The 27,882-nt window shown below is 42.7% G+C and overlaps 2 protein-coding genes across 5 annotated transcripts in view; both read left to right on the top strand.

Annotated features, from left to right (window-relative positions):
* The first annotated feature begins 1,690 nt into the window (after positions 1 to 1,690).
* On the top strand, positions 1,691 to 2,301 carry LOC123459403 (protein tyrosine phosphatase type IVA 2-like). The gene has a single exon (XM_045146019.1). It carries the CDS (start codon positions 1,691 to 1,693, stop codon positions 2,192 to 2,194), a length of 504 nt encoding a protein of 167 aa, XP_045001954.1. The 3' UTR covers positions 2,195 to 2,301.
* A 4,833-nt stretch (positions 2,302 to 7,134) lies between these two features.
* The window catches only part of Ift46 (intraflagellar transport 46), a 37,677-nt gene continuing 16,929 nt past the window's right edge, over positions 7,135 to 27,882 (top strand). The window contains exons 1-7 of one of the 4 annotated variants that reach the window (XM_045146486.1): positions 7,135 to 7,291; positions 8,000 to 8,096; positions 12,407 to 12,486; positions 15,530 to 15,669; positions 22,330 to 22,404; positions 22,561 to 22,654; positions 25,555 to 25,683. In XM_045146486.1, coding sequence (XP_045002421.1) covers positions 12,442 to 12,486; positions 15,530 to 15,669; positions 22,330 to 22,404; positions 22,561 to 22,654; positions 25,555 to 25,683 — 483 coding nt within the window. In that variant the 5' untranslated portion in view covers positions 7,135 to 7,291; positions 8,000 to 8,096; positions 12,407 to 12,441. Of the gene's footprint in view, positions 7,345 to 7,426; positions 7,485 to 7,999; positions 8,097 to 8,203; positions 8,223 to 12,406; positions 12,487 to 15,529; positions 15,670 to 22,329; positions 22,405 to 22,560; positions 22,655 to 25,554; positions 25,684 to 27,882 lie in introns of those variants that run through there. The other 3 variants (XM_045146487.1, XM_045146485.1, XM_045146488.1) reach the window with 3 other exon arrangements.

The following is a 27,882-nucleotide window of genomic DNA, read 5'->3' on the forward strand; positions in this document are numbered from 1 at the left end:
GTGGCATGACCCAAGTGTGTGTGTGTGTCATAAAAAGAAAGGAAATATTTAGGGACCTTTTATCAAAGAAATAGAAGTTTGATTTCAAAGATCTATGACTCTTTAGTCTTTTCTCAATTTTTATTAATATTTTCCATGATGATCAAAAATATCCTATGGTAATACCCTCCCTCTCCGCACTTTCCCCTTTGAAATTCCGTTCTCCACCATATTCCCTCCCTATCTCAGTCTCTCTTCTATTTTGATGTCATGATCTTTTCCTCCTCTTATGATGGTCTTGTGTAGGTAGGTAGTGTCAGGCACTATGAGTCATGGATATCCAGGCCATTTTATGCCTGGAGGGAGCGCGTTGTAAGGAATCCTACCCTTCCTTTGGCTCTTACATTCTTTTTGCCACCTCTTCCACATTATACCCTGAGCCTTGGAAGGTGTGATTGAGATGTTACTCAGTACTCCAGTCACTTCTTTCCAGCACTATGATACCTTCTGAGTTGTCCCAAGGTCACTGCCATCTGAAAAGAGAAGATTCTCTACCCAATGTGAGAGTAGCGCTAATATAAGGGTATGAACATTAAGAGAAGTGCTTACTGGGCAGTTTGATAACCATAGTATATACATTTATCCAGACAGCAGCAGATGTTATACCCCTAGGGCTTATGACTACCCCTGTTTTAAGTTTTCAGTATCAGGGATGTATTCCCTCCCATGGAGTGGGCCTCTAGGCAATTGGAGGGCAGTTGGTTTCCTCCATGACAGATGTGCCACTATTATACCCATTGGCTCATTTGGCCTGGCTGGCCAATTATAAGGCTTGCAGTGTCAACTGTTGAGTATATTCAGTGGTGGTATCTCTTTCTGCCATTGAACTACATGTAGAATGGCTTCTTCCAGCTTTCTGTCAGCTGACTCTTTAGTCTTAAGGCTCATATAGGAAGGGACATTTCCTACAGAATGGCATCCTTTAGAATTATGTATCTTCGTCGTTGCCACTGCTGCCACCGCCACCGCTACTGCCGCCACCGAGGTGACTGAGGAGAGAGGCGCCTTCCCTCGCTCCCGCCTCTGCCGGACTTCAATGCCCAGTTTGCAGCTTGCCAGTGTTTTTCGTTGGAATATACGTTGTACATTTATGGCGATTCTGAGCGTGAGGGCAGACTTCTGCCAGGCTCAGCACAGTGTTTTTGCTGACAAGTGAGCTTGGAGGTTCTATGTGCCATAATTGTAATTAACATTGCCTTGAAGACGCTGGACACCAAGACTGGCCTCAGAAATAGTTGGCTTTTTTATTGCAAGAATATTTCTTTTAATAACTCCAGGAAAATTAAGCATCAAGAAAAGAAAAGTGGAAAACAATCTACACTTTTAACTTGTCTCACTAGTGCCTAAATGTAGTAAAGGCTGCTTAAGTCTTGTATGTACTTGGATTTTTTTTTTTTTTCAGTCTGAAGGTATCCATCTGCAGACATTGAGGCCCAAGTGGATTCTAAATACTTCTGCCTATCTTAAAGAGTGAAGCTTCCTAAGGAATAAACAAATTGAATAGAGAAAACAGTGATCAATAATAGGCATTTTAGCAATGTTTTTAATGTTTTCTGCTGTGAAACATTTGAAGATTTAGTGATTTTTTAAAAAAAAATTTATTTTCCCCACTACACTCACACACGCATGCTCACACTTTTTATTTGCCATAATGAACCGTCCAGCCCCTGTGGGGATCTCTTATGAGAACATGCGTTTTCTGATAACTCACAACCCTACCAATGCTACTCTCAACAAGTTCACAAAGGAACTTAGGAAGTATGGAGTGACAACTGTGGTTCGAGTTTGTGATGCTACTTATGATAAAGCTCCAGTTGAAAAGGAAGGAATCCACGTTCTAGATTGGCCATTTGATGATGGAGCTCCACCCCCTAATCAGATTGCAGATGATTGGCTGAACCTGTTAAAATCCAAATTTCGTGAAGAGCCAGGTTGCTGTGTTGCAGTGCATTGTGTTGCTGGCTTAGGAAGGGCTCCTGTCCTGGTTGCGCTTGCTTTGATTGAATGCGGAATGAAGTATGAAGATGCAGTTCAGTTTATAAGACAAAAAAGAAGGGGAGCATTCAATTCCAAACAGCTGCTTTACTTGGAGAAATATCGACCTAAGATGCGGTTACGCTTCAGAGATACCAATGGGCATTGCTGTGTTCAGTAGAACTATAAAGGAAGGCTTACTTGATTGTGGCATTTAGAGGGAACTCTTGGTACCTGGAAATGTGAATCTGAAATCTTACCTGTGTCATCAAAGTAGTGATGGATTCAGTACTCAACCCCTAATGATTGGGGAAAAGGCTAATGATAAATCCCTCTAAAACATGAATAAAATCTTTAAGAAAAGGAGAAAAGATAAAGGGATTAATTAAGTGAAGGATGATTTTGCTCCTAGGTTTTGGAGTTTTAATTTCTTCCAGGATTGAATTATTCCAGAATCTCCTGTCTTTTTTAACTTTTCAAAATAGGTCTCTAAGGAAAACCAGCAGAATATTAACCAGTGCAGAACCAGCTGGGGAGCACACTCTTCCATTATGATTGGCACATAGATCTCCTCGGGGTGGGATTGGGGGAGGTCTATTGTCCCTGTCTCCTCTCCTTTCTCCTGCTGTCCCTTTCCCTCCCCAATACACATAGGTGGAATAGAAGAAGCCCTTGTTGCTGTAGATGTGCCTGTGATCTGGCAGCCTTATGCCCACCTGGGCACTTCTAGAATAAAACAAAAACACCAAAACAAAAACAAAAGCAAACAAACAAAAAAAGAATTATGTATCTTTTTGCTAGGCGTGGTGGCACACACCTTTAATCTCAGCACTTGGGAGGCAAGGGTAGGAGGATTGCTATAAATTTGAGGCCACCCTGAGAATACAAAGTGAATTCTTGGTCAGCCTGGACTAGAGTGAAACCCTATCCTAAAAAAAACCATATATATATATATTTTTTTTTTTTATCTTCTTAACCCTTTGACAAAATCAGCCTCCATCTCTCCTCTCTCTTATATTTATCTCAAGCCCCAGAAATCTGCTTCCCCAGTGCTGAAATTAGAAGTACACACTACTACACCCAGCTTTTTGGATCTTTTATATAGATTCTGGGGATTTAATTCAAGTCCTCATGTTTGGAGGGCAAACACTTTACTGACTGAGCTCTCTTCCTATCCCTTGTAAATTACATCTATTTCAAAAAAAAAGTGAACAAAAAAAAGAAAAGAAAAGAAAGACAGACACATTACTTTCTATAGCCAGGGATGGTAGAACATGCCTTTAATCCCAGAGGCAGGGGGATGAAGATCACTGTGAGTTTAAGGCCAGTCTGGGACTACAGAGTGAGTGCCAGGTCAACCTAGGCAAGAGTGAGACCCTACCTCAAAAAACAAGGGGGAAAAAAAAAACAAGGGGGGCTGGAGAGATAGCTTAACCATTAAGGCATTTGCCTACAAAGCCAAAGGAACCAGGTTCAATTCCCCAGGATCCATGTAAGCCAGATGCACAAAGGCACATGTATCTGGAGTTTGTTTGCAGTGGTGTGCCCATTCTCTCTATATATGTTTCTCCCCTCTCTTTCTCTCCTTGCAAATAAATAAATAAATAAATTTTAAAAAATTTAAAAGGCTGAAGAGATGGTGTAGCTGTTAAGGCACTTGCCTAGGAAGCCTAAGGACCCATGTTTGACTCTCCAGATCCCATACAAGCCAGATGCACAAGCACAAGGTTGCACATTCCCAATAGGTGACACAAGTGTCTAGAGTTTGATTTCAGTGGCTGAGGCCCTGCAGCACCAGTTCTCTCTCATGCTCCTGCACACATTACACTTTCTCTAAAAAAGAAAAATTTTAAAAACCTTTAAAAGAAAACAAAAAAAGATTTTAAAAAATGTGGGGCTGGAGAGATGGTTTAGCAGTTAAGGCACTTGCCTTACCTAACCCAGGTTCGATTCTCTAGTACCCATGTAAGCTGGATGCATAAGGTGGCACATACATCTGGAGTTCATTTACATTGGATAGAGGCCCTGGCACACTCATTCCCTCTCTCTCTCTCAAATAAATAAATTAGTTAAATACATAAATAGACATAGATCCTGCCTTAAAGAAGGCTGGCCTTTGGTTTACCACCAGGAATAGATGGTAAGACCCTATTGCTGAAGATTCCACATACTTGGGCTGCAAAGCCACTGAGAAATCCTGCTGGAACTGAGCTGATAACCTCCTCCATGTAAACCAGCTGACAGAAAGCTGGAAGAAGCCATTCTACATGTAGTTCACAATGGGAGAAAGAGATACCACTAGTGAAGATACTCAACAGTGGACACTGCAAGCCTTATAATTGGCCAGCCAGGCCAAATGGGGGCAATAGTGGCACATCTGTCATGGTGGAAACCAACTGCCCTCCAATTGGACTGGAGGTCTGCTTCATGAGAGGGAATACATCCCTGATACTGAAAACTTAAAACAGGGGATGTCATGAGCCCTAGAGGTGTAACGTCTGCTGCTGTCTGGATAATTGTATATACTTGTTTATCAAACTGCCCAGTAAGCAGTTCTCTTAATATTCATACCCTTATATTAATGCTACTCTCACTTTAGGTAGAGAATCTTCTCTTTTCAGATGACAATGACCTTGGGATGACTCAGAAGGTATCATAGTGCTGGAAAGAAGTGACTGGAGTACTGAGTAACATCTCAATCACACCTTCCAAGGCTCAGGGTATAATGTGGAAGAGGTGGCAGAAAGAATGTAAGAGCCAAAGGAAGGGTAGGACTCCTTACAACGTGCTCCCTCCAGGCATAAAGTGGCCTGGCTATCCATGACCTCATAGTGCCTGACACTACCTACACAAGACCATCATAAGAGGAGGAAAAGATCATGACATCAAAATAAAAGAGAGACTGATTGAGATGTTAAGGGGATATGATGGAGAATGGAATTTCAAAGGGGAAAGTGGGGGGAAGGAGGGTATTACCATAGGATATTTTTTATAATCATGGAAAATGTTAATAAAAATTGAGAAAAATAAAATAAAATAAAAGAAGGCTGGCCTTGAACTCACTAGCTGATGCTGACTTTTATTTTTGGGCATGTGAGGTTTTAAGTGGTGTCATGTCACACGTGTGTGTGTGTGTGTGTGTGTGTGTGTATACCTGTGTGTGTGGAGGCCAGAGGTCAGGTGTCCTTCTAGTGTTCATCTACATGTTTCTTTGAGGGGAAATTTCTCGGGATGAAGAGATGGCTCAGTTAAGGTGTTTGCCTGCAAAGCCAAAGGTCCCAGGTTCAATTCCCCAGGATCCACACAAGTTAGATTCACATGGTGGTGCATACATCTGGAGTTCATTTGAAGTGGCTAGAGGCCCTAGCGTGCCTTTAGGGGAAGTTTCTCTCTGAATACTAAGCTGTGCTTTTCACAAGCCCCACTGATTATCTAGTCTCTGCTCCCAAGACACATGTGGCCATGCCCTGCTGTTTATATGGGTCCTAGGGAATCAATCTCAGATAGTCTTAGGCTCTTTCAGACCCTCATGTTTGAGGAAAGGGCTCTTACCTGCTGAACATCTCCACACCCCAACCTTGAACCTTTGATTTTCCTATTTCCATCTCCCAAGCGCTAGGATTCCAGATGTGTGCCATCTTACCTCACTCAGTCTTCTTGAGAGCTTGGTTGGAGGTTCTAGCATGGGAGCACAGCTACTGGCATACCCTTGACAGAAGACTGGTCCCCCTCTACTCAGGGAAGGTCGTCCTCTTCCACCAAGCACACAGCTTTGGGAGGGACGCACATGGAGTGGTGAGGGAGGAAGTGGACACCCGCCTAGCCAGCCAGATCAGCCAAATCAACCCTGGTGATCAATGGGGGAGAGATGTCACAGCCAGCTCACCCTCACATCCCCCACTCAGTCTTTTTTTTCCCCTTTGGTTTTTTGGGGTAGGGTCTCACTCTGGTTCAGGCTGACCTGGAATTAACTATGTAGTCTCAGGGTGGCCTGGAACTCATGGTGATCCTCCTACCTCTGCCTCCCAAGTGCTGGGATTCAAGGCATGCGCCACCACGCCCAACCTCCCACTCACGTCTTCTTCAGCAAGTAAAACTACAGGAATTTCAGATAAACAAAGAATAATTAGTATAAGTGTACTAATGTACCCATGTAACAGGACACTGTGTGCCAAAGGCTACAGTGTGTTATAGATAGTATAAACGGGTTTTTAAAAAGTGCTTGGAGGGCTGGAGAGATGGCTTAGTGGTTAAGTGCCTGTCTGTGAGGCCTAAGTACCCTGGTTCAAGGCTAGATTCCCCAGGACCCATGTAAGCCAGATGTACAAGTTGGCACATGCATCTGGAGTTCATTTGTGGTGGCTGAAGGCCCTGGCCCATTCTCTCATTCTCTCTCTGCCTGCCTCTTTCTCTGTCTGTCACTCTCAAATAAATAAATAAAAATTTTAAAAAAATCTTTAGGTAGAAGGATCGCCATGAGCTCGAGGCCAGTCTGAGACTACATAGTGAATTACAGGTCAGCCTGGGCTACAGCAAGACCCAACCTCAAAAACAAACAAACAACAACAACAAAAAATAACAAAAAGGTTGGAGAGTTGGCTTAGCAGTTAAAGGCTCTTGTTGGAAAAGCCAAAGGACCTAGGTTCTATTCAGTACCCACGTAAGCCAGATGTACATGGTGGCGCATGTGTCTGGAGCGTGTTTGCAGTACCAGAAGCCCATTGTCTCTCTCTCTCTCCTCCTAAATAAATGAATAAAATATTAAAAATAATTTTTAAAAAGTGCTTGGGCTATCCCTAGAGAGTGTTTAAATTCTGATCAAACCGCCCTAGGAGAAATTGTATGCTCAACGATCTTTGTCCTTGAAGAGAAAAAAAAAAAAACAGGCCTTTCCTGATTGTCAGTCGACAATTCATCCGCCGGCTCTGCCGCCTTTGGCCGCTAGATGCCACCACCGACGCATTTACCGAAACCATAGACTCCAGGGCGACGCGGCGGCCCAGAGCGGCTCCGCGGGCGACCCACGATCTCCTTCCTGCGCTGAGGCCGCTAGCACTGGAAGCGGCTCTGGAGCCGCTTGGGGAGACTGTCTCGCCAAGTCTCGCCAAGTCTCGCGATCATTCCCGTGTCGCTCCCCCGCCTTTCTTTCCTAGTGACTGACAACAGGAGGGTTGTTCCACGTAGAATCCCTGCAGTGGCTTGGCCCAAGTGGAGTGAGACCCCAGTCCTAGGCTGGGGTTCTTTCAAGATAGAGGAAACGGATTCAGAGGGGTTGCAGGTAATTCGTACTCCCCAGAGCGGAAAGCGAGCTTGCTGCCTGCCTCCCAAGAGGTCGGTACTCTCTCCCCAACGCCATTCCTATTTCCATGACAACTGGTCTCCCGCTCCCCGCCCCGCCCCGCCACCTCTCCGGGTTCCTTTACTGGCCCCAAACCAGTGGGAGCCAACTTGCAAGACGGATGGAGACGGAGGTGATGCTTGGGCTGGGGGTTGGAATGGGTGGAGAGACTAGGGTTCACCTTCTCTCCCAGACTACCCCTCCCTACATGGTCCCTAGAGGTGATCCACAGAGCGGGCTCGTTCTAGAAGCTCGGGAGCCTCCTCCCGTTCCCCAGCCCAAACACACAGCTCTGGGATGGACTTAACTTGAGAGGAAAGTCGCCATTTGCGTGGAAACACTGGTCCTCCCTTGCGTGTGTATCTTACGTGTAGCTTTTGGGGATTGCTGGGGACCCATTTTCTCCACGGTTGCTTTGGATTTCAGCCCGTCTTGTTAGCAGTTCCTAAGTAAGGGTTGCAGCTGATTGGCTTAGCAGCTTGCTGTAGGAGCCTCTCAGAGCCTCCCTTAGGAAAAGCTTGGGTGCAGGTAACATTTTTCTCTAAAACTGTCTTGGGTAAGGACGAGGAACCCAAGCTTCCTCTCTGAGCAGAGTGCAGATGTATGTTCCCTGATGAGAGCAATGTGATCTTGTCTCCTATTATTTAGACCAAATTTGTTGAGAACCAGGCATATGATGAACGTCTAGAAATCAACGACGCTGAAGAGGTTTCAAGTGTTTGTACTCCAAGCCCAGAACACCACGGTAAGAAGAATGAATAGGAAAGAAGGCCTCAAGCCACTGCAAACGAACTCCAGACTCATGCAACACCTTGCGCATCTGGCTTACGTGGGTTCTGGGGAATCGAACCTGGGACCTTAGGCTTCACAGGCAAGCGCCTTAATTGCTAAGCCATGTCTCTAGCCCAAATGTTGACTTTCACAGTCAAGAACTTGCCATTGATTCTGTTTTCAAACTAGTTAAGGAGGGAGAAAATAACTTACTGGATTGCAGGATCTTCCCTCAACCCAACTCTACTCTCTGTCATCTTTTTCTTCATGGTACTTCTTTGCTCACATTCTACCACAGGTTCACTCTGTGTGTCTGTGTGTGTTAACTTAGCAAGACACTTCATAACCTACCCTTAACCTGCTATCCCAAACAGCATTCATTTATTCAACTAACATTTTTGTTGTTTTGTTTTGTAGGGGTGGTGGTGTTTTGAGGCAGGCTGACCTGGAATTCACAAAGCTCCTACCTCAGTCTCTTCAGGCATGAGCCACCACACCTGGTTTCAGCTAACTTGTTTTGTTTTTTTTTTCCCCCCAGGTAGGGTCTCACTCTAGCCCAGGCTAACCTGGAATTCACTGTGTAGTCCCAGGCTGGTCTTGAACTCTCAGCAATCCTTCTACCTCTGTCTCCCAAGTGCTAAGATTGTGTGTGCCACCACTACTGGTTGCTCAGCCAGCACTTTTTTTTTTTTTCTGGTTTTTTGATATAGGGTCTCATGCTAGCTCAGGCTGAGCTGGAATTTACTATGTAGTTTCAGGGTGGCCTTGAACTCTCAGTGATCCTCCTACCTCTGCCTCCTGAGTGCTGGGATTAAAGGCGTGCGCCACCACTACTGGCTGCTTCAGCCAGCACTTTTGAAAGTCTTGTATGCTCATGCCACCCTTATGCCTGGCACTGGGTGTACATTGTTAAACTAAAGGCATTGTCCCTGCCATCCTGGTGCCTACAGTCATGGAAGACAGATGTCCAATGAACAAACAAGCATAAGTATAAATGTCATGTGTGCATTGATGGAATCCGATTGTTTGCTGTTTGGATTGTGAGGAAGCAGAGAACAGACAAGACACAAATACAAGATGGATTATTAAAGAATCATTTAGACTTGTTATATTCAGCTTGATGCCTAAGTTAGGAATCAAAGATGATACTCAGGCCTTTTGTTTATTGTGTCAAAATATAATTAATACACAATGTATATATATATACACACACACACACACACACACACACACACACACACACATACATACATACATAGATATATAGATATATTTGGCTTTTTGAGGTAGGGTCTCTCTCTAGTCCAGGCTGACCTAGAGTTCACTATACAGTCTTGGGTGGCCTCAAACTCACAGTGATCCTCTTACTTCCATCTCCCAAGTGCTGAGATTAAAGACATGTGCCACCACGTCTGGCTAAATACATCTTTTTTTTTTTAACATTCTATTTATTTATTTACTTACTTATTTGAGAGAGGCAGAGAGACAGAGAAAGAGAGAAAGCAAGTGAGCATGGGTGTACCAGGGCCTCTGACCACTACCCAGACGCATGTGCCACCTTGTGCATCTGTGTTATGTAGGTACTGAGGAATTGAACCTGGGCCCTTTGGCTTTTCTGGCAAGTGCCTTAACCACTAAGCCATCTCTCCAGCCCTAAATATAACATTTTAAAAATATTTATTTATTTGAGAGAGAGAGAAAGAGAAGAAGTGGTAGATAGAGAGAATAGGTGTGCCAGGGCCTCCAGTCATTGCAAATGAACTCCAGATGCATACACCATCTTGTGCGTCTGACTTATGTGGGTACCGGGGAATTGAGCCTGGGTCCTTAGGCTTTGCAGGCAGGTGCCTTAACTGCTAAGCCATCTCTCCAGCCTCAAATCTACATTTTTGCCCTTTTTTTGCATATGTGTAGTATGGTGGGGTACATGGTGTATGCACATATGTGCAGATACCCACATCCAATGAACATGTGTACAGAGGTGAGAAGAGGATGTGAGATGTGCCCCTCTACCACTCATCCGTGTTCCCATGCACCAGTCTCTCTGATTCCAGAGCTTGATGTTTTCATGAGTCCCACAAATTCTCAGCCTCTACTTCTCACAGGACTGGAGTTACAGGTGTGCATGACCACACCTAACTGTTTACTTGGATGCTGAGGAGTTGAGACTTGGTGCTCTCCGGCCCTCATGCTTGCACAGGAAGCACTCTTACCTGCTGATCCATCCCTCCGGCCCCCACTTCCCCACTTTAGCCTTTTTGTTCTATTTATTTATTTGTTTATTTTGAGGTATGGCCTCACTCTAGCTCAGGCTGACTTGGAATTTACTGTGTAGTCTCAGGGTGGCCTCGAGCTCACAGTAATCCTCCTACCTCTGCCTCGAGTGCTGGGGTAAAAGGCATGTCCTGCCATGACTGTGTTTGTATGTTTTTGTGATGGGATGACATTCTGCAGAGCCCAGGCTGGCCTGGAACTCAACTATACAGCTTAGGCTGGCCTTAAATTTGTGGAAGTCTACCTGTCTCAGCCTCCAGAATGCTGGGATTACAGGTGTAAACCTTCACACTGGCTTGAACATGTTTATGCTCTGGCTAGCTGTGGACTCATTTTCACTTGGATGATTTAGGAAGCAAAAGAAACAAAAAAAGTGTATACTTTGCATTTATTTGATTGAGCAGTCATCTAACATGTTTCTTGTCAGTTAATGCCTTCTCTCTGTGATCTGCTTATACTTTTAATTACTCAGAATACTATTTTGTGTGTGTGGTTTTTCGAGGTAGGGTCTCACTCTAGCTCAGGCTGACCTGGAATTCACTATGTAGTCTCAGGGTGGCCTTGAACTCATGGTGATCCTCCTACCTCTGCCTCCTAGAGTGCTGGGATTAAAGGCGTGTGCCACCACACCTGGCTTCAGAATACTTTTATTACTCTTATGAGTTCTCTTACTGTTCTTATGCTTTGCTTCTTGTTTACATTCATGACTAGCTGTGATTTGTTAGGTTGTAGGTAGCTTTCTTCCAGGTAGGTTTTCTCACTTGATCCTTGCCACAATCTTCTAAGAAATATTACAGATCCCAGTGGGAATACTGACACTCAGAGAGGGTGAATCATTTTGTACAAGTGGTAGAGTTGCCTGCAAGCTCATTCTTGGGACCACGAACCCATCACTCTTCACTTTACTAATAGCTCACTTCCTTTTACCAGTGGGACAAACAAGTGCAGTTTCAGTTTATATAATGGCCAACAGTTGGTTAATATAACATCTATCTCAATGCTTTAAGCACAGAAATACTTAGTAACTGTCTTGAATTGGCAGAGTCATGACTAGAATTCACTCCTTGTGATAGTTTGAATGTATGGTGCCATAGACTGAGATGTTTCATTAAAATTGAGCATCAACATGAGCCCCTAAGCAGGCAGATCCCTGTTACAGGGGCTGTGCCACTGGGGGTGGATATTGGAGTCCTGCCTTAAGGTGTGTTTGGGGGTGGATCTTAAGCCTAGCTCTAAGGTGTAGGGAGAGCAGATTGAGCTCTAGGTGTGTGTGTGGCCGGGGGGGGGGGGGGGGTGGTGGCGGGGAGGGGGCTTGCTTGCTGGTGTTGATGTTGCTGATGTCTCTCTGCTTGGATCTGTGGATGTGAGCCAGCTTCTTCTGCCATGGATGGTGTTCCCTGGAATTTGTAAGCCTAAAATGAACCCCTTTCCTCCTATAAGATGCTTTTGGCTGGGTGTTTGTTCAGTAAAGCAAAGATAGCTACAGCAGTTCCTTAACCTTCCCTTTAATGTTCTTATAAACCCTGTTGCATAAAATGATTAATGCATAAAATACTATATGCTAAAAATGTTAGTTTTAAAAAAATCATTTGAGGGCTGGAGAGATGGCTTAGTGGCTAAGGCACTTGCCTGCAAAGCCAAAGGACCCAGGTTCAATTCCCCAGGACCCATGTAAGCCAAATGGACAAGGTGACACATGTATCTGGAGTTCAGGCAGTGGTTGAAGGCCCTAATGTGTACATATTCTCTTTTTCTCTCTCTAACTCTTTCTTTCTCAAACAAATAAGAAGTTTTTTAAAAAATCATTTGAGCAGCGGGCATAGTGGCATACACCTTTAATTCTAGCACTTGGTAGACAGAGGTAGGAGGATTGCCATGAGTTCGAGACCACCCTGAGATACATAGTGAATTCCAGGTCAGCCTGAGCTAGAGCGAGACCCTACCGTGAAAAACCAAAAAAAAAAAAAAATCATTTGAACAATAACCTAAAGAGAAAAATTTTCTTCTTAGGACCTTCTCCTTCTGCTCCTCTTCCTAACAAGACCATGGCTGATAACAGCAGTGATGAGTATGAAGAGGAAAGTCACAAGGTGCAGTATAACACACAGTTTTGGCTCTGCGCGTTGAATAGTTAGTTGAGATGACCTTAGTTCAGCAGGAAATATTTCCATAATACTCTACAGGTGTTAGAGTACCTTTGAATTTATGGAGGAAAATCACCAGCAGACTCTTTTGAGGTAGGGTCTCACTCTAGCACAGGCTGACCTGGAATGCACTATGTCATCTCAGTATGACCTCAAACTCAAACTCACGCAATCCTCCTACCTCTGTCTCTGGAGTGCTGGGATTAAAGGTGTGTGCCACCACCCCCAGCTTGCTTTTGTTTTTTTGAGATAAGGTCTTGCTCTGGCCCATGCTGACCTGGAATTCACTATGTAGTCTCAGAATGGTCTCGAATTCATGGCAAGCCTCCTGAGTGCTGGGATTAAAGGTGTAAGCCACCACGCTTGGCTAACTAGCAGACTCTTTAAGATTTTGACTTTTTCTCATAAATAAAGCCATATATATAATTAATGTCATACACATATACATCTATATGGTTTCGGGGTATGATGTTGGAATTCTAATCTATGGCCTCATACTTGCCAGCCATAGTCTTACCACTTATCCATGACTCAAGCCTATAATTATAGCCGACATTTTAAAAAATATTTTATTTTTATTTATTTGACAGAGAGAAGTGGGAGAGTGGGCACACCAGGGCCTTCAGCCACTGCAAACAAACTCCAGACACATGTTCCACTTTGTGCATATGGCTTATGTGGGTTCTGGAGAATCGAACCTGAGTCCTTTGGCTTTGCAGGCAAACATCTTAACCACTAAGCCATTCCTGCAGCCCATAGCTGACTTTTTTTGTGAATAATTTCATCTAGAGTGGGACAGTGTTTCAGATTTTACTGATCATAACAATCAACTAGAATACTTGTTTTTAAAAATAGAGATTTCTGGGGCTGGATATATGGCTTAGCAGTTAAAGGTGTTTGATTGCAAAGCCTGCCTACCCCCAGATTTGATTCCCCAGAATGCATAGAAAGCCAGATGCACACAGTGGTACATTTGTCTGGAATATATTTGCACTGGCAAGCAGCCCTGGCATGCCCATTCTCTGTATCTGCCTTTCTCTTTCTCAAGAGGAAGAAGGAGAGGAACTTTGGAGCTGGAGAGATGGCTTAGTGGTTAAGGCACTTGCCTACAAAGCCTAAGGACCCAGGTTCATTTCCCCAGTACTTATATAAAGCCAGGAGTACAAGGTGCCACATGTGTCTGGAGTTTGTTTGCAGTGGCTACAGGCTCTGGTGTGCCCATTCTCTCTCTCTCTCTGCCTCTTTCTCTTTCTGGCCCTCTTTCAAATAAAATAAAAAAAGAAAAAGCCAGGCATGGTGGTGCATGCCTTTAATCCCAGCACTCTGGAGGCAGAGGTAGGAGTATTGCCGTGAGTTCAAGGCCATCCTGAGACTGTGAATTCCAGGTCAGCCTGAATTAGAGTGAGACCTTACCTTGAAAAACCAAAAAAAAAAAAAAAAAAAAAGAGAGAGGGGGAGAGAGAGAGAGAGGAACTTTGATATGCTGGATAGTCTATTTGCCTTGCATACCAAGGGCCTAAGTTTAATTTTCAGCACTACAGTCAAACAAACAAAACACCTTTGGATATGCAGGTGAAAAATACTGAAAGTAGGCCAGGTGTGGTGGTGCACACCTTTTTTTTTTCTTTTTTGAGGTGGGGTCTCACTGTAGCTCAGGCTGACCTGGAAATCACTCTGTAGTCTCAGGGTGCCCTCGAACTCACAGTGATCCTCCTCCCTCTGCCTCCCGAGTGCTGGGATTAAAGGTGTGTACCACTGTGCCCAGTTTAGTTTTTATTTTTAAAAATATTTCAGGGCTGGAGGGATGGCTTAGCGGTTACAGCATTTGTCTGCAAAGCCAAAGGACCCTGCTTCAATTCCCCAGGACCCACGTTAGCCAGATGCAGAAGAAAGGGGCGCACACATCTGGAGTTCATTTGCAATAATTGGAGGCCCTGGTGTGCCCATTCTCTCTCTTTCTCTGTCTCCCCCTCTTTCTCTGTCAAATAAATAAAAACAAAATATTAAAAAATATTTATTTATTTGTGAGAGAGGAGGGAGAGGCAGATAGGGAGGAAGAGTGAGGGACACACCAGGTCCTTTAGCCACTGCAAAGGAAATCCAGACATATGCATCATCACCATGTGCTGGCTTTAAATGGGTCCTGGAGAATCGAACCTGGGTCCTTTGGTTTGCTGGGAAGGGCCTTAACCACTAAGCCATCTCTCTGGCCCTGCTTTCTTCTTTTGATTATTTTCCAACATTTTACTTTGGAAAGTTTTGCAAATTAAACACTGTATTTTATAGCCAGGTGTCATAGTATATGCCTGTTATCTCAGCACTTGAGAGGTGGAACAGCGATTAGGAGTCCAAAGCCAGCTTTGGCTGCATCCTAGCCTAAGATTATATGAAATCTGTTTCAGAAAGGGAAGTTGATATTAAGTGCTTCAAGCCAGTCGTGGTGGCACATGCCTTTAATTCTAGCACTCAGGAGGCACAGGTAGGAGGATGGCAATGAGTTAAGGGTCACCCTGAGACTACATAGTGAATTCCAGGTCAGCTTGGGCTAGAGTGAGACTTTATTTCCAAAAAAGAACCTCTAAAATTTGTCTTCCCTACATCATCTTGCCCTCATTTTCCTCCCAAAATAATTACTTAGAGTTGCCATCTTTTTCTTGGAAAGTCTGTAAATTTTAATGTTGAAATTGTCTGGATAAAGTACACAGAGCCCTCAGAGTTTCCAATGTAATAGATACTCTGTATATAAATGTGCCCATTTATATACAGTATGGTGCAGCCTCAAGTAGAAGAGTATGGTTCTAGGAAGTGGGATCCACTGAGCAAGAGCAGATGGTTCTCAGGTTCTGAGAAACACCACCTTCTCTTTCTGGTGATGAGGGGCCATTTGTCTGTGGAGGTGCCAGAGAGAACATTTCTACTTTGGGTAAGGTCTGTTACATTCCCCTTCATGTGAGATCTTTCTCTTCTCTCCTGCCCCATGACTACAAAGGAGAAGAAGAAAACTTCACAGCTGACAGCTCAGCGAGGCTTCAGTGAAAATGATGATGATGACGATGACGATGATGACTCATCTGAAACTGATTCTGATGATGATGATGATGATGAAGAGCATGGAGCACCTCTGGAAGGGTAGGAATTACATGGTGCCAAGGAAGACATCTTCAAGATAATGGGCTGAGAGGAAATACCTAGAAATGAAATTGTAGTATTTCTCTGTTAATTAGTTGTTTATTGTAAGAGTGTGTGTGCTACAATACAAGCACTTTCCTTCCTTTCCTCCCTTCCCTCACCTTCCTTTCTTTTCTGGTAGTACTGGGGCCTGAACATACTAAGCATTAGATAGGGTACGCTGAATTGCCTCAGTCAGCTTTGAACTTACTTTGTAGCTCAGCAGGTCTTGAGTTTACAATCCTTTTGCCTCAGACTCTCCCCCTGCCCAAACCCTCCCAGAGACAAGGTCTCACTATACCCCAGGCTGACCTAGAATTCACTATGTAGTCTCAGGGTGGCCTTGAACTCACGGCGATCCTCCTACCTCTGCCTCCCGAGTGCTGGGATTAAAGGCGTGCGCCAACTTGCCCGGCACTTTTAATAACTATGCAGTGTTCAAATTAGCTAGCCATCTTCAAAAGACTGGATATTTTGTTTGTTTTATAACTTTTTACTTGTTAAAATAACACTGTTAAAAACATCTTTGGCTGGGCAAAATGGTACATGCGTTTAATCCCAGCACTTGGGAGGCAGAGATAGGAAAATCACTGAGTTCAAGGTCAGCCTGGGACTACATAGTAAATTCCAGGTCAGCCTGGGGTAGAGTGAGACTATACCAAAACATAAAAACAAAAAATAACAGCAACAACAACAAAATACTGGCCAAGCTTAGTTGTTCATGCCTGTAAATCCCAGACTCAGGCGACTGAGGATGGAGGACTATCAAGAGTTAGAGGCTAGCCTTGGCTAAATAATGAGTTTCAGGCCAATCTGTGTACCCTGTTAAAAAATTTTTAAGTCGGGAAAAAGAAAGCCAGGCATGGTGGCGCACACCTTTAATCCCAGCACTCGGGAGGCAGAGGTAGGAGGATCGCCGTGAGTTCAAGGCCATCCTGAGACTACATAGTGAGTTCCAGATCACCCTGGGATAGAGCGAGACTCTACCTTGAAAAACAAAAAACAAAAAAGAATTGTTTTGTTTTATTTTTTAAAATTTTTATTAGCATTTTCCATGATTATAAAAAAATATCCCATGGTAATTTCCTCCCTCCCCCTCCCCCACACTTTCCCCTTTGAAATTCCATTCTCCATCATTCTCCCCATCTCAATCATTGTACTTACATATATACAATATCAACCTATTAAGTATCCTCCTCCCTTCCTTTCTCTTCCCTTTATGTCTCCTTTTTAACTTACTGGCCTCTGCTACTAACTATTTTCATTCTCACGCAGAAGCCCAATCATCTGTAGCTAGGATCCACATATGAGAGAGAACATGTGGCACTTGGCTTTCTGGGCCTGGGTTACCTCACTTAGTATAATCCTTTCCAGGTCCATCCATTTTTCTGCAAATTTCATAACTTCATTTTTCTTTACCGCTGAGTGGAACTCCATTGTATAAATGTGCCACATCTTCATTATCCACTCATCAGTTGAGGGACATCTAGGCTGGTTCCATTTCCCAGCTATTATAAATTGAGCAGCAATAAACATGGTTGAGCACGTATTTCTAAGCAAATGAGATGAGTCCTTAGGATATATGCCTAGGAGTGCTATAGCTGGGTCATATGGTAGATCAATCTTTAGCTGTTTTAGGAACCTCCACACTGATTTCCACAATGGCTGGACCAGATTGCATTCCCACCAGCAGTGTAGAAGGGTTCCTCTTTTTCCACATCCCCGCCAACATTTATGATCATTTGTTTTCATGATGGTGGCCAATCTGACAGGAGTGAGATGGAATCTTAATGTAGTTTTAATCTGCATTTCCCTAATGACTAGTGACATAGAACATTTTTTTAGATGCTTATATGCCATTCGTATTTCTTCCTTTGAGAATGCTCTATTTAGCTCCATAGTCCATTTTTTTGATTGGCTTGTTTGATTCCTTATTATTTAGCTTTTTGAGTTCTTTGTATATCCTAGATATTAATCCTCTATCAGATATATAGCTGGCGAAGATTTTTTCCCATTCTGTAGGTTGCCTCTTTGCTTTTTGCACTGTGTCCTTTGCAGTGCAAAATCTTTGTAATTTCATGAGGTCCCAGTGATTAATCTGTGGTTTTATTGCCTGAGCAATTGGGGTTGTATTAGGAAGTCTTTGCCAAGACCATTATATTGAAAGGTTTCCCCTACTTTTTCCTCTAGCAGTTTCAGAGTTTCAGGTCTGATGTTAAGGTCTTTAATCCATTTGGACTTAATACTTGTGCATGGCGAGAGAAGAATCTATTTTCATCCTTCTGCAGATATATATCCAGTTTTCCCAACACCATTTGCTGAAGAGGCTGTCTTTTCTCCAATGAGTATTTTTGGCATTTTTATCGAATATCAGGTGGCTGTAGCTACTTGGGCTTACATCTGGGTCCTCTATTCTGTTCCACTGATCTACATGTCTGTTTTTGTGCCAGTACCATGCTGTTTTTGTTACTATGGCTCTGCAGTATAGGTTAAAATCAGGTATGGTGATACCACCAGCCTTATTTTTGTTGCTCAGTATTATTTTAGATATTTGAGGTTTTTTGTGATTCAAAATGAATTTTTGGATTGTTTTTTCTATTTGCATGAAGAATGCTTTTGGAATTTTGATAGGGATTGCATTAAATGTGTAGATTGCTTTTAGTAAGATTGCCATTTCACAATATTGATTCTTCCAATCCAGGAACAGGGGAGGTTTCTCCTTTCTAGTGTCTTCTGCAATTTCTCGCTTGAGTGTTTTAAAGTTCTCATTGTAGAGATTCTTTACTTCCTTGGTTAGGTTTATTCTAAGGTTATTTATTTATTTATTTTTTGATGCAATTGTGAATGGGAGTGATTCTCTGATTTCATCCTGTGTGTTTGTTGTTAGCATATATGAAGGCTACTGATTTTTGTGTATTTATTTTGTATCCTGCTACATGGCTGTAGGTTTTGATCAGCTCTAACAGTTTGCTAGTAGAGTCTTTAGGGTCCTTTATGTATAGAATCATGTCATCTGCAAATAATGATAACTTGATCTCTTCCTTTCCAATTTGTATCCCTTTTATGTGTGTCTCTTGCCTTATTGCTATGGCTAAGACTTCCAGTACTATATTAAATAAAAGTGAGGACGGTGGACACCCTTGTCTTGTTCCTGATTTTAGTGGAAAAGCTTCCAGTTTTTCCCCATTTAGTAATATGTTGGCTGTAGGCTTGTCATAAATAGCTTTTATTATATTGAGGTATGTTCCTTCTATTCCCAGTCTCTGTAGGGCTTTTATCATGAAGGGATATTGGATTTTGTCAAATGCTTTCTCTGCGTCCAATGAGATGATCATGTGATTTTTGTCCTTCAACCCGTTTATATAATGTATTACATTTATAGATTTGCGTATATTGAACCATCCCTGCATCTCTGAGATAAAGCCTACTTGGTCAGTGTGAATAATTTTTTTGATATACTCTTGTATTCTGTTTGCCAGTATTTTGTTGAGAATTTTTGCATCTATGTTCATGAGGGAAATTGGTCTGTAATTTTCTTTTTTTGTTCTATCTTTGCCTGGTTTTGGTATCAGGGTGATGATGGCCTCATAGAAGGAGTTTGGTAGAATTCCTTCTTTTTCTATTTCCTGGAAAAGCTTAAGAAGCAGTGGTGTTAGCTCTTCCTTAAAGGTCTGGTAAAATTTAGCAGTGAATCCATCTGGGCCTGGGCTTTTTTTAGTTGGGAGATTATTGATAACTGTTCGGATGTCCATGCTTGTTATAGATCTATTTAAGTGATTAATCTCATTTTGGTTTAATTTAGGTAGGTCATATAGATCAAGGAAATCATCCATTTCTTTCAGATTTTCATACTTTGTGGAATATATGCTTTTATAGTATGTCCCTATGATTTTTTGAATTTCTCTGGAATCTGTTGTGATGTTACCTTGTTCATCTCTGATTTTATTAATTTGTGTCTCTTCTCTCTTTCTTTTGGTCAGATTTGCTAAGGGTTTATCAATCTTGTTTATCCTTTCAAAGAACCAACTCTTTGTTTCATTAATTCTTTGGATTTTTTTTTTTTTGTTTGTTTCTATTTCATTAATTTCTGCCCTAATCTTTATTATTTCTTCCCGTCTACTGATTTTTGGTTTGCCTTGTTCTTCTTTTTCCAAGGCTTTAAGGTGAAGCATTAGGTTGTTTACTTGCGACCTTTCTAGTTTCTTAATATAGGCATTTAAGGCTATAAATTTACCTCTTAGAACTGCTTTCATTGTGTCCCAGAGATTTTGATATGTTGTGTTCTCATTATCGTTTGACTCTATAAATTTTTTGATTTCCTTCTTGATTTCTTCATTGACCCATTCATCATTTAGTAGTGTATTGTTTAGTTTCCATGATTTTGTGTATGCTCTATAGCCTTTCTTGCTACTGATTTGTAGTTTAATTCCACTGTGGTCAGATAGAATGCAAGGAATTATTTCAATTTTCCTGAATTTGTTAAGATTTGCTTTGTGTCCTAGTATATGGTCTATTTTAGAGAACGTTCCATGTGCTGCTGAAAAGAATGTATATTCTGCAGCCTTTGGATGAAATGTCCTGTATATACCTGTTAGGAAGAATTGTTTAAATCATGGTGGTGCATGCCTTTAATTCTAGCACTTCGGAGGCAGAGGTAGGAGGATCACTGTGAGTTAGAGGCCAGCCTGGGACTACAGAGTGAATTCCAGGTCACCCTATGCTAGATTGAAACCCTTAAAAAAAAATGTAAGGGCTACTGGAAAGATGGCTTAGCAGTTGAAGCATTTGCCTACAAAGCCAAAGGACCCAGGTTCAATTCCCCAGGACCCACGTAAGCCAGATACACAAGGGGCACATGTATCTGGAGTTCATTTGCAGTGGCTTGAGGCCCTGGTGTGCCCATTCTTTCTCTCTTTCTTTCTTTCTCCTCTAGCTCTCTCTTTGCTTGCAAAAAAAAAAAAAAAAAAAGCCAGGCATGGTGGCACACACCTTTAAAAGAAAAAAGAAAAAAAAATTAAAGTTTGGGAGTATAATTTAAGTGATAGTGTGTTTTACAAACACAGGGCTGTGGAATCAACCCAGGCTGCTCTTGAACTCACTAAGTTAAAAGACTGGCCTTGAAATCCTGATCCTCATGTCTCTACTTCATAAATGCTGAGATAACAAGTGTGTACCACCACACTCTGATTTATGCTGCATTTTATTTTATTTTTTTATTATTTTTAATTTTTGGTTTTATTTATTTTTATTTGTTTGTGAGTGACAGAGAGAGAAAGAGGCAGAGCGAGAGAGAAAATGGGTGCACCAGGGCCTCTAGTTACTGCAAATGAACTCCAAATGCATGTGCCACCTTGTGCATCTGGCTTACATGGGTCCTGGGGAATGGACCCTCAAACTGGGGCCCTTAGGCTTCACAGGCAAGTGCTTAACTGCTAAGCCATCTCTCCAGCTCCTGCATTTTTCTTTTATTTATTTGCACATGTGCTTGTGTGTGTGTGTGTGTGTGTGTGTGTGTGTGTATACATACAGCACGGTCTCTTGCTTCTGCAAATGAATACTGTCTGCCTTTACCTAGGTACCTAGGAAATTGAACCCAAGCCAGCAGGCTTTGCAAGTTAAGGCTCTTGCTTGCAAAGTCTAAGGACCTAGGTTTGATTCCCCAGGACCCACATAAGCCAGCAGTATAAGGTGGCACATGCATCTGGAGTTCATTTGCAGTGGATGGAGGCCCTGGCATGCCCATTTTCTCTCTTTCCCTCTTTCTAAAAAAAGGGGGGCACCTGGAGAGATGGCTTAGAGGTTAAAGTGTTTGCCTGCAAAGCCAGAGGATCCCAATTCAACTCCCCAGAACCCACATAAGCCAGATGCACAAGGGGTGCATGTATCTGGAGTTTGTTAGCAGTGGCTGAGGGCCCTGGCATGCTCATTTTCTCTCTCTCTTTGCCTCTTTCTCTCAAATAAATAAATAAATAAGTAATTAAAAATATATTAAAAATAAAAAAAATGTTGTGGGTTTTCTGCAACTTCATTCTTTTTTTTTTTTTCTTTTTTTTCAAGGTAGGGTCTCACTATAGTCCAGGCTGACTTGGAATTCACTATGTAGTTGCACGGTGGCCTCAAACTCATAGCAATCCACCTACCTCTGCCTCCCAAGTGCTGGGATTAAAGGCGTGCGCCACCACCCCCGGCTGCAACTTCATTTTTAAAATTTTCACTTATTTATTTATTTTATGTATTTGAGAGCAACAGACAGAGGAAGAGGCAGAGAGAGAGAAAAAAAATGGGTGTGCCAGGGCCTCCAGCCACTGCATCTGGCTAACGTGGGTCCTGGGGAATTGAGCCTCAAACCAGGGTCCTTAGGCTTCACAGGCAAGCACTTAACTGCTAAGCCATCTCTCCAGCCTCCTGAAAGTTCATTCTTTAGTGTCAGAGATAATTGAGGGGGAACTGTAATCCACATTCAAATTGCCTTGAAAGCTACCAGACAGGCAGATGTAACAGGTACAAACACTAGGTTTCAGGTCACTTTCCAGTGGTCTGAATCATGCATGGCCTGACATAAGGCTCTGCCACCTCTGCTCCTGTGGGGCCACCTAAGTCTGCCTGTATTTTGTTTACCAGTGCCTACGATCCCGCCGACTATGAACACTTGCCAGTCTCAGCTGAGATCAAAGAGCTCTTTGAATACATCAGCCGGTGAGAACTAGGGCCTCTTGCTGTACCCCACCTGCCTGCCTGGTCCAAACCTTTCCCCTCTCTAATGTGAAGCAAGGCTAAACTCCTTCTGTGGTTTGTAATCTGAATAATAAAGTAACTTTCTCTGACTGTTTCCACCTTCCCTTGGCCTTCTAGGTACACACCTCAGCTGATTGATCTGGACCACAAACTGAAACCTTTCATTCCTGATTTTATCCCAGCTGTTGGGGACATTGATGCATTCTTAAAGGTACAAACAGGATATCCTAAAATGACTCCTCTGGTGTTTGTTGTTTGTTTTGACCCTTCTACTAATTTCTTTTTTGTTGTTTCTACATAGAGTCTCACTTTAGCCCAGGCTGACCTGAAATTTACTATGTGGTCTCAGGCTGCCCTCAAACTCACAGTGATCCTCCTACCTCAATCTCCCAAGCACGGGGATTAAAGGTGTGCCCCACCACATCCAGATTTTTGTTTCATTTTTTTTCTTTTTTCTTTTTATTAACATTTTCCATGATTATAAAAAAAATCCCATGGTAATTCCCCCCCCCCCCACACACTTTCCCCTTTGAAATCGTTTTTCTTAAGATGAGATCTCACTCTAGCCTAGGCTGACCTAGAACTCACTTCATATTTCCAGGCTGGCCTCAAACTTACAGTGATTCACTTACCTCTGCCCGGAGTGCTAAGATGAAAGGTGTGTGGCATCGCACCCAGCTGTTGTGCTGGTTTCTTTGACTGGTATTGGCTGTCTTAATAAAGTCTTCATTTTACTGTAGTTCTTTACCTCAGTTGCTTCTCCAAATTATATTCATTGCTGTTATTATCATATTTGCTATCTAATTAGCCATGAATTCCGCCTTGTATTTAAGCTCCTATAGAACATGTGGGGGTTTTGTTAGATAGTATTTAATCCAGTCTAATAAATAAGCATGGTTTTTAAATTTATTTATTTAAGAGAAAGAGAGAAAAAATGGGCACATGAGGGCCTCCAGCCACTGCAAAGAAACCCCAGATGCATGCACCACCTTACTCATCTGGCTTATGTGGGTTCTGGGAATCAAACCTGGGTCCTTTGGCTTTAGCATGCTTTTTATATTTTTTTTTTTAGTTTTTGTTTTTTCGAGGTAGGGTCTCACTCTAGCCCAGGCTGACCTGGAATTCACTATGTACTCAAGGTGGCCTTAAACTCACGGTGATCCTCCTACCTCTGCCCCCTGAGTGCTGGGATTAAAGGTGTGCACCACCACATCTGGATTCCAAGAATGCTTTTAAAAATATTTATTTTATTTTATTTTTAAATAGGGCTGGAGAGATGGCTTACTAGTTAAGGTGCTTGCCTGCAAAGCCAAAGGACCCAGGCTCAATTCCTCAGGACCCACATAAGCCAGATACACAAAGTGGTACATGTGTTTGGAGATCTGTTTTCAGCTGCTGGAGGCTCTGATGCACCTATTCTCTGTGTGTGTCTGTCTCTGTCTCTCAAAGAAATAAAATAAAAACTCTTTAAGGAGGAGGATACTTAATAGGTTGATATTGTATATATGTAATTACAATGATTGTAATGGGGAGGTAATATGATGGAGAATGGAATTTCAAATGGGAAAGTGTGGGGGTGGGGAGGGAGGGAATTACCATGGGATATATTTTATAATCATGGAAAATGTTAATAAAAATTACAAAAAAGGGCTGGAGAGATGGCTTAGCGGTTAAGCGCTTGCCTGTGAAGCCTAAGGACCCCCGTTCGAGGCTCGGTTCCCCAGGTCCCACATTAGCCAGATGCACAAGGGGGTACACGCGTCTGGAGTTCGTTTGCAGAGACTAGAAGCCCTGGCGCGCCCATTCTCTCTCTCTCCCTCTATCTGTCTTTCTCTCTGTGTCTGTCGCTCTCAAATAAATAAATAATTTTTTAAAAAAATTACAAAAATAAATAAAAAATAAATAAAAAATAAAACTCTTTAAAAATATTTATTTATTTGATAGAGGGAGAGAAAGACAGATGTAGGTAGAGAGAATGGGCATACTAGGGTCTCTAGGCACAGCAAACAAATTCCAGATGCATGTGCTATCTTGTGCATTTGGCTTTACATGGGTGCTAGGGAATCAAACCTGGGTCCTTTGGCTTTTCTGGCAAGCACCTTAACCACTAAGCCATTTCTCCAGCCCCCAAGCATGCTTTATAATACTAGAAATATATTAGAAGTGGTAATTCCACCAGGCATGGTGGCACATGCCTTTAATCCTGGCATTCAGGAAGCAGAGGTAGGAATATTGTTGTGAGTTCAAGGTCACCCTGAGACTACATAGTGAATTCCACGTCAGCCTCCTGGACTAGAGCAAGACACTACCTGCAAGGGGTGGGGGGGCAGCGTTAATTTCCAATACTTCATTACAAAAGTGTGGTTTTATTATGTTCCTTCTGTGTTCCTGTCTTTGCTACCTTTAAAAATGTTATTTACTTATTTGCATGTGTGTTTATGTGTATGTGGGTGTGGGTATATATAGATATGTATAGGTGCACCAGGGTCCCTTGCCACTGCAAATGATCACCAGAAGCCTGGCCACCTTTTGTGTCCAGTTTTTTTTTTTTTTTTTAAAATTTATTTGAGAGCGACAGACACAGAGAGAAAGACAGATAGAGGGAGAGAGAGAGAGTGGGCCCGCCAGGGCTTCCAGCCACTGCAAACGAACTCCAGACGCGTGCGCCCCCTTGTGCATCTGGCTAACGTGGGACCTGGGGAACTGAGCCTCGAACCGGGGTCCTTAGGCTTCACAGGCAAGCGCTTAACCGCTAAGCCATCTCTCCAGCCCTGTGTCCAGTTTTTTGTGGGTGGCTGAGAATTGTACCTTGGCCAGCAGTCTTTGCAACTTTTATTGCTGTACCATTTTACCAGCCTCTACCACCTTTTTCTTTTAGTATTTTATTATTATTTATTTATTTGAGAGAGAGAAAGAAGCAGAGGGAGAACGAGAGAGAGAATGGGTGCACCAGGGCCTCTAGCCACTGAAGACAAACTCCAGACGCATGAGCCCCCTTGTGCATCTGGCTTACGTGGATCTTGCAGAATCAAACCAGGATCGTTAGGCTTCACAGACAAAAGCCTTAACCACTAAGCCATCTCTCCAGCCTTCTACCTTTCATTTAACCAGGTGCCACGTCCTGATGGAAAGCCTGACAACCTTGGCCTACTGGTATTGGATGAACCATCTACAAAGCAGTCAGACCCTACGGTGCTCTCACTCTGGTTAACGGAGAATTCCAAGCAGCACAACATTACAGTAAGATGCTGGGCTAGGGCAGAGTCCAGCTAGAGAGGTGGGCTGAGATCAGAGGCTTCACTGGCATTTGTGTATTTGTATGTAGTTGACTATTGCTTATCAAAAGGGATAGGTGAGATGAGATGAGTTGGTAGAGTCCTTGTCTTGCATGCATGAAGCCTTGGGTTTGATCCTCAGCACTGCATAAAGCAGGTATGGTGGGTGGCACATACTGTGATCCAGTTCTAGAAGGTAGAGGCAGGAGGATCAGAAGTTTAGGTCATCCTTGTCTCCAGAGACAATTCAGAGCCAGTCTGGGCTATATGAGGTCCTGTCTCAAAAAAAGAAATGAAGGGGGAGATAGGTGCATGTAGCAGACAGCTTCAGGTTCACTAAGATGAACTTTCAGACCAGACACAAATATGGAAGAAGGGGTATTTATTGAAGCTTACAGATCCAGGGGAAGTTCCATTACAGCAGAAGAAGTTGGCCTGCCTTCACAGGACCAAGCAGAGAGAGAGAAGCACAAGCCACAAGCCAAAAACCACACAACACACTTCAGGAACTCCAGCTAGGCACACTTTGCATATCTTTAGATTGAAATCTGAAACCCACCACCACACCTTAAGGTCCACCCAGTGACACTGCCTCCAGCCAGGTGGCTGCAGATGCAAACAACAAACAACTGAATATATTGGGGGCCATCCATTCTATTGAAACCATCACATTCCACCCCTGGCCCCCAATAGATTTATAACCATCACACATTGTAAATTGTACTCAGTTCAATTTTCAAGGTCCCCATAGTCTTGACCAATTTAAGATATTAAGACCTTAAAATCAAACAAGTTAAACATTTCTAATATATAAAGGCACAAAGTAAACATTTTCAATGGGTATGGGTATAAGCATAGCAAGGAGAGACTAAAACAATGCAAACTCAACCATCATCAAACAAACATCAAACTTCTGCAGTTCAAGTTCAATACAACCAAAGACCGACAGTCTCCAGATTTTCCATTCCGCCCCTCCAGCTGTGCAGAGTAGCCAGGGAACACTTCCATCTCAGGCCAACAGTGCGCTCTATGGTAGAGCTTGCATAGTACTGGTATATCCAAAACATCTTGAGGTCTTCATGTAAACCACGGTCTATCTTCCAGAGGCTCTTTCAGCCTATCAGGGCATCAGGCCCTGCCTCATGCCGCATCTCAGCGTCAGCTCCTGGAAGCATGTGCAATTCACGACCACTCCTCACATTTTTCATGCTTCTGAAACCAATACCAGGTGTGCAGGACACAGCCATATTCTTTTTTAAAATTAAATTTAATTTTTTATCTTTTCACAATTTTTATTAACATTTTCCATGATTATAAAAAATATCCCATGGTAATACCCTCCCCCCACACTTTCCCCTTTGACATTCCATTCTCCATCATATTACCTCCCCATCTCAATCATTGTACTTATATATGTACAATACCAACCTATTAAGTACCCTCCTCCCTTCCTTTCTCTTCCCTTTATATCTCCTTTTTAACTTACTGGCCTCTGCTACTAAGTATTTTCCTTCTTACACAGAAGCCCAATCATCCACAGCCATATTCTTAACTCACAGATAAAATAAATCATAACCTTGAAGAGCAGGTTCCTTCTCTGGTCAACTCTTTCCAAAAGTGTTTGCATTTCTATGATAGTCTTTCCTCAGGCATCCTTTCCATGGTAAAGCAACTGGACTATCTTCCTTTAAGATTGCTAATGTGTTTGACAATAGCAGATTCAGTAACCTAAAACCAGTCTCAGTGCCATAATTTTAACTTGCTTGAGGTTTTCCAGCTTAAAATCTTAAATCTGTCAGTCCAATATCTCTAGCCAAGCACATCAGTCCATTACAAATGTAACCTTGATCAAACTCTCTGGGCCTCAGCAGCAGAACGCAGCCAGCCCTTATGCCAGTAGCCCAGTTCCAACAAAGTTCTCTGCAGTGTTTCCTTCCCCTTAGAAAGCTCATAAGCCAAGCCCTGAAATTCAATGCTATCTGCACTTAGCATTCTCAGATTCTCATTAGAATACTCCATGAAACTTGGCTTACCACTCCAGAAGACATCTTCAGTTGCAAGCACCAAGTCCATGCCTATTCCTCCAAAACAAAGTCATCTCCCTAACCCTTAAATTTTAAGCAAGATGTCTGTTAGCTATCCATCACTATAATAAACACCTGAG

This window comes from Jaculus jaculus, chromosome 3 (assembly GCF_020740685.1).
Source record: "Jaculus jaculus isolate mJacJac1 chromosome 3, mJacJac1.mat.Y.cur, whole genome shotgun sequence".
Classification (NCBI taxonomy): Eukaryota; Metazoa; Chordata; class Mammalia; order Rodentia; family Dipodidae; genus Jaculus; species Jaculus jaculus.